Source organism: Siphateles boraxobius, unplaced genomic scaffold, assembly GCF_051911475.1.
Source record: "Siphateles boraxobius isolate OS27281-9 unplaced genomic scaffold, OSU_SipBor_1 227, whole genome shotgun sequence".
Classification (NCBI taxonomy): domain Eukaryota; kingdom Metazoa; phylum Chordata; class Actinopteri; order Cypriniformes; family Leuciscidae; genus Siphateles; species Siphateles boraxobius.
In genome coordinates, this window is record NW_027508841.1 from 757791 (window position 1) to 770000 (window position 12210).

Below are 12210 nucleotides of genomic sequence, written 5' to 3' on the forward strand. Positions count from 1 at the left end.
TTTCACTTCAGACCGGCCTCACAGAAATCAGAAGCATCAGAAATGCTTGTCTTTTCTTTTTTTCTTATGGGGTCTCCAACTGTTTCTTTGAAACGAGCCACCGAATTGCAAAGGCCGCCTCTAAAATAAGATTAGTACATAAACAGATTCTGCTCAGCAGGAGTGAAGTTTCCTAACCAAACGCCATGCAATAAGTTTCCAGTAACAAGCAGTTTGTCTGTCCACACCAGACGCAACAACAAATCAATCACAAATCACAGCCAATCAAAAGAGCGTTTGGGTCTCTCTGCACTCGCAACTTGATGATGGATCAAATTCATAAATACTACACCATTTCAACATTATTAAAAATACATACTGAGTGATGAAACTATCTTTGTCATAGAATACACTTGTTTTTTCACAGTTTGAATATTCTTGTTTCTTTTAATTTATTTTCAAGATCTGAGATCAATTATCCTTCTTTTCAGCTATTGATATTCAAACTCGCATTAGATGCGTTTAACATTAAATAAACCACATAATCAGTACATGAGATGATCATTGTCATAGTTTGTATGTTGTTGTTTCTAAAATAGAATCGCATATATTATAGCTTTCTGGTTTTCTAAATGTCCATATTTGTAATAGTGTCACATTTTCAGTAAATTCTTGTGTTCAGCCACATCGAACCCGGTCAGACCGAAGCTGGACTCGTTTCCCACAATGCTCTACTCTCTGATTCCCATCATGGCTGTTGCTGTGATTCTCTTCATCTCGTTCTGGATGTACAGGCATCTGAAGCTGTCGTACCCGCCGCTGCTCGTGCCGTCACAGGTAATTCAATATCAAAATCAATATCTGTGAAAGATCTTTGTGTTCAAGAGATCAACTCTGAGACGCATGTTTGGAGTGTTATAAAACATGCATCCATGTCTTTTGGTTTACACTTTATTTTGTGTCCTTGTTACAGTGAAATAATACATTTAAGAATATTATTTAACAACAGTACTTACTGTAGGGTTAGGGTTTGGTTTAGGGTTATTTGCATATAATTATGCATAATTTACTGCTATTACCACAGTAAGTACATGTAACATATGTAACGAGGATAAATAAAGTGTTACTGTGTTTTGTTGCTGGTCATTCATAATAACAACAATCAACTATTGTACCATTGGGCGGCAAGGGTTTCATCGCTAAAAGTGATTTTCTTTCTCAGAATTTTTGTCTTGTTTTCCAGTGTAGTTTAAACAAGAATAGTATCTGTCAAACTTATGATAAGCATCAACTCACTCAATTTTTGTAAAAAAAAATATTTAATATTTTAATATTTTATGTCTCAAGTCAGTGTTATTTTAGAGTCATTGATATATTATTATGTTATATTGAATTAGATTTAATTTTTTATATTTCTGTTTTTATTCAAATTTTTAGTTAAAGCTTTACATATTCCGTTTTTTTGCGTGTGTGATTTTATTCATTTAAAAAATGCATATATAGTTTTTATAGGTTTTAGTTATTAGTTTGAGTTATTTTAATACTTTAAGAATTTCAAACAAGACAAAAGTACTGAATGAGAAATTATTTTATTAAATATGTTAGGCATGTTCATTTTCTCATCGAGGATCATTCACATCTCAGTGTCCTTGTATTATTAGAGCCACAAAGAATACATGTTAATTCAAATGATTCATACCATCCCAGAAATCTTTATAAAATGATGTTCATGTTGTGTAATAAGTCAAAGGATTGTGATTGGTCGGTCCTGACCAGTGCTGAGATTTGATTTTTTGAAGCGTACTGCAGGGCGTTTGCTTGTTGCTTTATTCTCCTTTAAATGGGGGAAAAATACAATATAATCTTTTTTAGATAGCTAGGGTGTGTGTGTGTGTGTGTGTGTGTGTGTGTGTGTGTGTGTGTGTGTGTGTGTGTGTGTGTGTGTGTGTGTGTGTGTGTGTGTGTGTGTGTGTGTGTGTGTGTGTGTGTGTGTGTGTGTGTGTGTGTGTGTGTGTGTGTGTGGCATATGAGTATCCATCACAGACACCACATCAATATTTCTCATTCTCATGCTGAGATTATTTTGAGCTTGTTCTTGCTCTCATCACAGCACTTGTGTGCTAGAAACAGTGAAATCCCTCTCCTCATCTTTTTCTAGCACGCCTTTCATATCATGATAGAGGTAAGAGCTTCATTCACTCTCCCATCCTGCCATGCCGATGCTGTGGTTTTCATCCTCTTTCATGAGTTTGTGATGTGGTCGCTGTTTTCTGTAAATGAGCTCTTCCTTCTTTTTTTTATTTCTTTCTCATTCGCTCGCATGGATTAATATTTGAGTCGTAATACATGCTGTTTGTGTGTTTGTGTGTGTCTCCAGGAAAGTCTCAGCAGTGATTGGTGTGTTTGTGTGGAGAGTATCAGCAGTGATTGGTGTGTTTGTGTGGAGCGTCTCAGCAGTGATTGTTGTGTTTGTGTGTAGAGTCTCAGCAGTGATTGGTGTGTTTGTGTGGAGCGTCTCAGCAGTGATTGGTGTGTTTGTGTGGAGCGTCTCAGCAGTGATTGGTGTGTTTGTGTGGAGAGTCTCAGCAGTGATTGGTGTGTTTGTGGAGAGTCTCAGCAGTGATTGGTGTGTTTGTGGAGAGTCTCAGCAGTGATTGGTGTGTTTGTGTGGAGAGTCTCAGCAGTGATTGGTGTGTTTGTGTGGAGCGTCTCAGCAGTGATTGGTGTGTTTGTGTGGAGAGTCTCAGCAGTGATTGGTGTGTTTGTGGAGAGTCTCAGCAGTGATTGGTGTGTTTGTGGAGAGTCTCAGCAGTGATTGGTGTGTTTGTGGAGAGTCTCAGCAGTGATTGGTGTGTTTGTGTGGAGAATATCAGCAGTGATTGGTGTGTTTGTGTGGAGCGTCTCAGCAGTGATTGGTGTGTTTGTGTGGACAGTCTCAGCAGTGATTGGTGTGTTTGTGTGGAGAGTCTCAGCAGTGATTGTTGTGTTTGTGTGGAGAGTCTCAGCAGTGATTGTTGTGTTTGTGTGGAGAATCTCAGCAGTGATTGTTGTGTTTGTGTGGAGTCTCAGCAGTGATTGTTGTGTTTGTGTGGAGAGTGTCAGCAGTGATTGGTGTGTTTGTGTGGAGAGTGTCAGCAGTGATTGGTGTGTTTGTGGAGAGTCTCAGCAGTGATTGGTGTGTTTGTGTGGAGAGTCTCAGCAGTGATTGGTGTGTTTGTGTGGAGAGTCTCAGCAGTGATTGGTGTGTTTGTGTGGAGAGTCTCAGCAGTGATTGTTGTGTTTGTGTGGAGAATCTCAGCAGTGATTGTTGTGTTTGTGTGGAGTCTCAGCAGTGATTGTTGTGTTTGTGTGGAGAGTCTCAGCAGTGATTGTTGTGTTTGTGTGTAGAGTCTCAGCAGTGATTGGTGTGTTTGTGTGGAGAGTCTCAGCAGTGATTGGTGTGTTTGTGTGCAGAGTCTCAGCAGTGATTGGTGTGTTTGTGTGGAGCGTCTCAGCAGTGATTGGTGTGTTTGTGTGGAGAGTATCAGCAGTGATGGGTGTGTTTGTGTGGAGAGTATCAGCAGTGATTGGTGTGTTTGTGGAGAGTCTCAGCAGTGATTGGTGTGTTTTTGTGGAGCGTCTCAGCAGTGATTGGTGTGTTTGTGTGGAGAGTATCAGCAGTGATTGGTGTGTTTGTGTGGAGAGTGTCAGCAGTGATTGGTTTGTTTGTGTGGAGCGTCTCAGCAGTGATTGGTGTGTTTGTGTGTAGAGTCTCAGCAGTGATTGGTGTGTTTGTGTGGAGAATATCAGCAGTGATTGGTGTGTTTGTGTGGAGCGTCTCAGCAGTGATTGGTGTGTTTGTGTGGACAGTCTCAGCAGTGATTGGTGTGTTTGTGTGGAGAGTCTCAGCAGTGATTGTTGTGTTTGTGTGGAGAGTCTCAGCAGTGATTGTTGTGTTTGTGTGGAGAATCTCAGCAGTGATTGTTGTGTTTGTGTGGAGTCTCAGCAGTGATTGTTGTGTTTGTGTGGAGAGTGTCAGCAGTGATTGGTGTGTTTGTGTGGAGAGTGTCAGCAGTGATTGGTGTGTTTGTGGAGAGTCTCAGCAGTGATTGGTGTGTTTGTGTGGAGAGTCTCAGCAGTGATTGGTGTGTTTGTGTGGAGAGTCTCAGCAGTGATTGGTGTGTTTGTGTGGAGAGTCTCAGCAGTGATTGTTGTGTTTGTGTGGAGAATCTCAGCAGTGATTGTTGTGTTTGTGTGGAGTCTCAGCAGTGATTGTTGTGTTTGTGTGGAGAGTCTCAGCAGTGATTGTTGTGTTTGTGTGTAGAGTCTCAGCAGTGATTGGTGTGTTTGTGTGGAGAGTCTCAGCAGTGATTGGTGTGTTTGTGTGCAGAGTCTCAGCAGTGATTGGTGTGTTTGTGTGGAGAGTCTCAGCAGTGATTGGTGTGTTTGTGTGGAGAGTCTCAGCAGTGATTGTTGTGTTTGTGTGGAGAATCTCAGCAGTGATTGGTGTGTTTGTGTGGAGAGTCTCAGCAGTGATTGGTGTGTTTGTGTGGAGAGTCTCAGCAGTGATTGTTGTGTTTGTGTGGAGAGTCTCAGCAGTGATTGGTGTGTTTGTGTGGAGAGTCTCAGCAGTGATTGGTGTGTTTGTGTGGAGAGTCTCAGCAGTGATTGTTGTGTTTGTGTGGAGAATCTCAGCAGTGATTGTTGTGTTTGTGTGGAGTCTCAGCAGTGATTGTTGTGTTTGTGTGGAGAGTCTCAGCAGTGATTGTTGTGTTTGTGTGTAGAGTCTCAGCAGTGATTGGTGTGTTTGTGTGGAGAGTCTCAGCAGTGATTGGTGTGTTTGTGTGCAGAGTCTCAGCAGTGATTGGTGTGTTTGTGTGGAGAGTCTCAGCAGTGATTGGTGTGTTTGTGTGGAGAGTCTCAGCAGTTATTGTTGTGTTTGTGTGGAGAATCTCAGCAGTGATTGGTGTGTTTGTGGAGAGTCTCAGCAGTGATTGTTGTGTTTGTGTGGAGAGTCTCAGCAGTGATTGGTGTGTTTGTGTGGAGAGTCTCAGCAGTGATTGGTGTGTTTGTGTGGGGAGTCTCAGAAGTGATTGGTGTGTTTGTGTGGAGAGTCTCAGCAGTGATTGGTGTGTTTGTGTGGAGAGTCTCAGCAGTGATTGGTGTGTTTGTGTGGAGAGTCTCAGCAGTGATTGGTGTGTTTGTGTGGAGAGTCTCAGCAGTGATTGGTGTGTTTGTGTGGAGAGTCTCAGCAGTGATTGGTGTGTTTGTGTGGAGAGTCTCAGCAGTGATTGTTGTGTTTGTGTGGAGAATCTCAGCAGTGATTGTTGTGTTTGTGTGGAGTCTCAGCAGTGATTGGTGTGTTTGTGGAGAGTCTCAGCAGTGATTGTTGTGTTTGTGTGGAGAGTCTCAGCAGTGATTGTTGTGTTTGTGTGGAGAGTCTCAGCAGTGATTGTTGTGTTTGTGTGGAGAGTCTCAGCAGTGATTGTTGTGTTTGTGTGGAGAGTCTCAGCAGTGATTGGTGTGTTTGTGTGGAGAGTCTCAGCAGTGATTGGTGTGTTTGTGTGGAGAGTATCAGCAGTGATTGGTGTGTTTGTGGAGAGTCTCAGCAGTGATTGGTGCGTTTGTGTGGAGAGTATCAGCAGTGATTGGTGTGTTTGTGGAGAGTGTCAGCAGTGATTGGTGTGTTTGTGTGGAGAGTATCAGCAGTGATTGGTGTGTTTGTGGAGAGTCTCAGCAGTGATTGTTGTGTTTGTGTGGAGAGTCTCAGCAGTGATTGGTGTGTTTGTGGAGAGTCTCAGCAGTGATTGGTGTGTTTGTGTGGAGAATCTCAGCAGTGATTGGTGTGTTTGTGTGGGGAGTCTCAGCAATGATTGGTGTGTTTGTGTGGAGAGTCTCAGCAGTGATTGGTGTGTTTGTGTGGAGAGTCTCAGCAGTGATTGGTGTGTTTGTGTGAGGAATCTCAGCAGTGATTGGTGTGTTTGCGTGGAGAGTCTCAGCAGTGATTGGTGTGTTTGCGTGGGGAGTCTCAGAAGTGATTGGTGTGTTTGTGTGGAGAGTCTCAGCAGTGATTGGTGTGTTTGTGTGGGGAGTCTCAGAAGTGATTGGTGTGTTTGTGTGGGGAGTCTCAGAAGTGATTGGTGTGTTTGTGTGGAGAGTCTCAGCAGTGATTGGTGTGTTTGTGTGGAGAGTCTCAGCAGTGATTGGTGTGTTTGTGTGGAGAGTCTCAGCAGTGATTGGTGTGTTTGTGTGGAGCGTCTCAGCAGTGATTGGTGTGTTTGTGTGGAGAGTATCAGCAGTGATTGGTGTGTTTGTGGAGAGTCTCAGCAGTGATTGGTGTGTTTGTGTGGAGCGTCTCAGCAGTGATTGGTGTGTTTGTGTGGAGAGTATCAGCAGTGATGGGTGTGTTTGTGTGGAGAGTATCAGCAGTGATTGGTGTGTTTGTGGAGAGTCTCAGCAGTGATTGGTGTGTTTGTGTGGAGCGTCTCAGCAGTGATTGGTGTGTTTGTGTGGAGAGTATCAGCAGTGATTGGTGTGTTTGTGTGGAGAGTATCAGCAGTGATTGGTGTGTTTGTGTGGAGCGTCTCAGCAGTGATTGGTGTGTTTGTGTGTAGAGTCTCAGCAGTGATTGGTGTGTTTGTGTGGAGAGTCTCAGCAGTGATTGGTGTGTTTGTGTGGAGAGTCTCAGCAGTGATTGGTGTGTTTGTGTGGAGAGTATCAGCAGTGATTGGTGTGTTTGTGTGTAGAGTCTCAGCAGTGATTGGTGTGTTTGTGTGTAGAGTCTCAGCAGTGATTGGTGTGTTTGTGGAGAGTCTCAGCAGTGATTGGTGTGTTTGTGTGGAGCGTCTCAGCAGTGATTGGTGTGTTTGTGTGGAGCGTCTCAGCAGTGATTGGTGTGTTTGTGTGGAGAGTCTCAGCAGTGATTGGTGTGTTTGTGTGGACAGTCTCAGCAGTGATTGGTGTGTTTGTGGAGAGTCTCAGCAGTGATTGGTGTGTTTGTGTGGAGAATCTCAGCAGTGATTGGTGTGTTTGTGTGGAGCGTCTCAGCAGTGATTGGTGTGTTTGTGTGGAGAGTCTCAGCAGTGATTGGTGTGTTTGTGTGGAGAGTCTCAGCAGTGATTGGTGTGTTTGTGGAGAGTCTCAGCAGTGATTGGTGTGTTTGTGTGGAGAATCTCAGCAGTGATTGGTGTGTTTGTGTGGAGAATCTCAGCAGTGATTGGTGTGTTTGTGTGGGGAGTCTCAGCAGTGATTGGTGTGTTTGTGTGCAGAGTCTCAGCAGTGATTGGTGTGTTTGTGTGGAGAGTTTCAGCAGTGATTGGTGTGTTTGTGTGGAGTCTCAGCAGTGATTGGTGTGTTTGTGTGGAGAGTCTCAGCAGTGATTGGTGTGTTTGTGTGAGGAATCTCAGCAGTGATTGGTGTGTTTGTGTGGAGAGTCTCAGCAGTGATTGGTGTGTTTGTGTGGGGAGTCTCAGAAGTGATTGGTGTGTTTGTGTGGAGAGTCTCAGCAGCGATTGGTGTGTTTGTGTGGGGAGTCTCAGAAGTGATTGGTGTGTTTGTGTGGGGAGTCTCAGAAGTGATTGGTGTGTTTGTGTGGGGAGTCTCAGCAGTGATTGGTGTGTTTGTGTGGAGAATCTCAGCAGTGATTGGTGTGTTTGTGTGGAGAGTCTCAGCAGTGATTGGTGTGTTTGTGTGGAGAGTCTCAGCAGTGATTGGTGTGTTTGTGGAGAGTCTCAGCAGTGATTGGTGTGTTTGTGTGGAGAATCTCAGCAGTGATTGGTGTGTTTGTGTGGGGAGTCTCAGCAATGATTGGTGTGTTTGTGTGGAGAGTCTCAGCAGTGATTGGTGTGTTTGTGTGGAGAGTCTCAGCAGTGATTGGTGTGTTTGTGTGAGGAATCTCAGCAGTGATTGGTGTGTTTGTGTGGAGAGTCTCAGCAGTGATTGGTGTGTTTGTGTGGGGAGTCTCAGAAGTGATTGGTGTGTTTGTGTGGAGAGTCTCAGCAGCGATTGGTGTGTTTGTGTGGGGAGTCTCAGAAGTGATTGGTGTGTTTGTGTGGGGAGTCTCAGAAGTGATTGGTGTGTTTGTGTGGGGAGTCTCAGCAGTGATTGGTGTGTTTGTGTGGAGAGTCTCAGCAGTGATTGGTGTGTTTGTGTGGAGAGTATCAGCAGTGATTGGTGTGCTTGTGGAGAGTCTCAGCAGTGATTGGTGTGTTTGTGTGGAGCGTCTCAGCAGTGATTGGTGTGTTTGTGTGGAGAGTATCAGCAGTGATGGGTGTGTTTGTGTGGAGAGTATCAGCAGTGATTGGTGTGTTTGTGGAGAGTCTCAGCAGTGATTGGTGTGTTTTTGTGGAGCGTCTCAGCAGTGATTGGTGTGTTTGTGTGGAGAGTATCAGCAGTGATTGGTGTGTTTGTGTGGAGAGTATCAGCAGTGATTGGTTTGTTTGTGTGGAGCGTCTCAGCAGTGATTGGTGTGTTTGTGTGTAGAGTCTCAGCAGTGATTGGTGTGTTTGTGTGGAGAGTCTCAGCAGTGATTGGTGTGTTTGTGTGGAGAGTCTCAGCAGTGATTGGTGTGTTTGTGTGGAGAGTATCAGCAGTGATTGGTGTGTTTGTGTGGAGAGTCTCAGCAGTGATTGGTGTGTTTGTGTGTAGAGTCTCAGCAGTGATTGGTGTGTTTGTGTGTAGAGTCTCAGCAGTGATTGGTGTGTTTGTGTGGAGAGTCTCAGCAGTGATTGGTGTGTTTGTGTGTAGAGTCTCAGCAGTGATTGGTGTGTTTGTGTGGAGAGTCTCAGCAGTGAATGGTGTGTTTGTGTGGAGAGTCTCAGCAGTGATTGCTGTGTTTGTGTGGAGAGTATCAGCAGTGATTGGTGTGTTTGTGCGGAGAGTATCAGCAGTGATTGGTGTGTTTGTGTGGAGAGTATCAGCAGTGATTGTTGTGTTTGTGTGGAGAGTCTCAGCAGTGATTGGTGTGTTTGTGTGGAGTCTCAGCAGTGATTGGTGTGTTTGTGTGGAGCGTCTCAGCAGTGATTGGTGTGTTTGTGTGGAGAGTCTCAGCAGTGATTGGTGTGTTTGTGGAGAGTCTCAGCAGTGATTGGTGTGTTTGTGTGGAGAGTCTCAGCAGTGATTGGTGTGTTTGTGTGGAGAGTATCAGCAGTGATTGGTGTGTTTGTGTGGAGCGTCTCAGCAGTGATTGGTGTGTTTGTGTGGAGAGTCTCAGCAGTGATTGGTGTGTTTGTGTGGAGAGTCTCAGCAGTGATGGGTGTGTGTGTGTTGTGTTCAGGATCCCGGACTGACACCCCCGTCTCCTCTGTTGGGCCAAAAGCCTCTTCAGCTGTTAGAGGTCAAGGCTCGAGGACGCTTCGGCTGCGTCTGGAAGGCTCATCTGCTCAACCAATCGGTGGCGGTCAAAATCTTCCCTGTTCAGGTATGTTTGCACATGTTGCCTCTACAGCTTCAGAATAGAAGATATTTTCAAGGCTTTAACATTTATAATTAAGCAGAAAGCCAAAAGCAATTTAACCTGGTTACGGCATGTTTGCTTGCGTGCTATAACTCAAAACTAGAGTGGTTTATTATTGTGCTCTGAATGTCTTGAATATGAATATTCCTCAAACATTCTGGTTTGTGTTTGTTGTAAACCTCTAACTGCTTTTAGTTTTGATTAATTGTTGTTTTAATGCTCTTTGTGAAGCTTCCTTTAGCTTGCGAAAGGCCCAATTTATTTATAGCTGTGTGAGGTCTCTAACCCCCGTTATTGTCCACAAAACTTCAGTGCCGACACGTTTCTTATGACAAGCGCGGGTGAAGCTCCGGGTGAAGCTCGTCCTCTGTCACTGGCTGCTGCCGGATTTGTAAATCGGGTTGGTCCGGTCCGAGATCCTTTCTCCTTTTTTTTTTTCTTCCAGCGAACATCTTGTGAAAGGTTTTTTTTGTAAATCAATGACGGGTTAAATTTGGTTTAACTGCTGCCATCATCTCTATGAAAGTGATAAGCCTAGCAAGGTTTTGTGGAAGTCGCCTGCGCACTCGCAGTAGTGGCCCAAGAGCGTAAAGTTGAATGACAGGGGACGAGGACCAATCAGATTTGATAAAATAACATGCATCAAATCTGATTCGCCACGGACGCAGCGACCAGGGACGGTGGCTCCTCTATTGACGGGCCGGCACTAGCCTAACTTTCAAATAGACGGAAATAAACATGAACGTCCGGTGGTGGTGGAGCTCTGGCTCTGGACATCCGAGGCTTCAGGCGTTCCTGATTCACCATCGTCCGTTGCGTCTGGCCTCTGAAAAAAGCTTTTAAGGCTAGTCTGCCTGGGCTTGGCCATATTTGAAACGTCTCACTCAATCGCTCGTTGTTTAGGTCTATATTACAGCCGTTTTAGGCGTGCGCTTTATTTGAAACGCAGCATGCAATGTTGTTTAATAACTTTCAAATGGTAGAGCCTGTTCCTTTATAACATAGCAAAAGGTCGGTGTATTTTTGCTTTATACATTTTAGGCTGATTCTCAAATTCAGATTGTGTTAGGGGGGTGGGATTATTAGGCAATATTAATCGGACAATATGACCGGAAAGATTTAATTTTGTCGGACATTTCATTTTTTCCCCGGCCAATATCCGGTAATTACCGGACAACGGAAACCCTGAGTGGGAGAGAGGAGGTAGAGCAGTTGGAGAGAGAGGAGCAGTGAGGGAGAGAGAGAAAGCAGTATGTAGTCATGCATTTTTTTTATTATTAATTTTTTTTTCTGATTATTTGTTCATTGCATATGTAATGGCCAAAGCTTTGGCAATACTGTACAAGTCATGCCAATAAAGCTCATTTTATTTGAATTGAGAAAGCAGTGGGAGAGAGAGAGAGCAGTGGGGAGAGAGAGAGAGAGCGCGCAGTGGGGAGAGAGAGAGAGAGGGCAGTGGGGAGAGAGAGAGCGCAGTGGGGAGAGAGAGAGAGAGAGAGAGGGCAGTGGGGAGAGAGAGAGCGCCATGGGGAGAGAGAGAGCGCAGTGGGGAGAGAGAGAGACCGCAGTGGGGAAAGAGAGAGAGCGCAGTGGGGAAAGAGAGAGAGCGCAGTGGGGAGAGAGAGAGCATACAGTGGGGAGAGAGAGAGAGAGAGAGAGAGAGAGGGCAGTGGGGAGAGAGAGAGAGAGAGAGAGGGCTGTGGGGAGAGAGAGAGAGCGCAGTGGGGAGAGAGAGAGCGCAGTGGGGAAAGAGAGAGAGTGCAGTGGGGAGAGAGAGAGCGCAGTGGGGAGAGAGAGAGAGCGCAGTAGGGGGAGAGAGAGAGCGCAGTGGGGGAGAGAGAGAGCGCAGTGGGGAGAGAGAGCAGTGGGGAGAGAGGGAGCAGTGGGGAGGGAGAGAGAGCACAGTGGGGAGAGAGAGAGAGAGAGGGCAGTGGGGAGAGAGAGAGCGCAGTGGGGAGAGAGAGAGAGCGCAGTGGGGAGAGAGAGAGCGCAGTGGGGAAAGAGAGAGAGCGCAGTGGGGAAAGAGAGAGAGTGCAGTGGGGAAAGAGAGAGAGTGCAGTGGGGAGAGAGAGAGCGCAGTGGGGAAAGAGATAGAGCGCAGTGGGGAAAGAGAGAGAGCGCACAGTGGATAGAGAGAGAGCGCAGTGGGGAAAGAGAGAGAGTGCAGTGGGGAGAGAGAGAGCGCAGTGGGGAAAGAGACAGAGTGCAGTGGGGAGAGAGAGAGCGCACAGTGGGGAGAGAGAGACCGCAGTGGGGAAAGAGAGAGAGCGCAGTGGGGAAAGAGAGAGAGCGCAGTGGGGAAAGAGAGAGAGTGCAGTGGGGAGAGAGAGAGAGCGCACAGTAGGGAGAGAGAGAGCGCAGTGGGGAGAGAGAGAGAGTGCACTGGGGAGAGAGAGACAGCGCAGTGGGGAGAGAGAGAGAGAGCGCAGTGGGGAGAGAGAGAGCGCAGTGGGGAGAGAGAGAGAGTGCAGTGGGGAGAGAGAAACACACAGTGGGGAGAGAGAGAGTGCAGTGGGGAGAGAGAGAGCGCAGTGGGGAAAGAGAGAGAGTGCAGTGGGGAGAGAGAGAGCGCAGTGGGGAGAGAGAGAGAGCGCAGTGGGGGGAGAGAGAGAGCGCAGTGGGGGGAGAGAGAGAGAGGAGTGGGTAGAGAGAGAGAGCAGTGGGGAGGGAGAGAGAGCACAGTGGGGAGAGAGAGAGAGAGAGGGCAGTGGGGAGAGAGAGAGCGCAGTGGGGAGAGAGAGAGAGCGCAGTGGGGAGAGAGAGAGAGCGTAGTGGGGAAAGAGAGAGAGCGCAGTGGG

The 12210-nt window shown here is 46.2% G+C and overlaps 1 protein-coding gene across 1 annotated transcript in view; it reads left to right on the top strand.

Moving 5' to 3' along the window:
* LOC143747562 (activin receptor type-2A-like) overlaps positions 1-9467 on the top strand; it is a 54499-nt gene extending 45032 nt beyond the window's left edge. The window contains exons 4-5 of the mRNA XM_077240388.1: positions 662-816; positions 9233-9467. Coding sequence (XP_077096503.1) covers positions 662-816; positions 9233-9448 — 371 coding nt within the window. The 3' untranslated portion in view covers positions 9449-9467. The remainder of the gene's footprint in view (positions 1-661; positions 817-9232) is intronic.
* The last annotated feature ends 2743 nt before the right edge of the window (positions 9468-12210 follow it).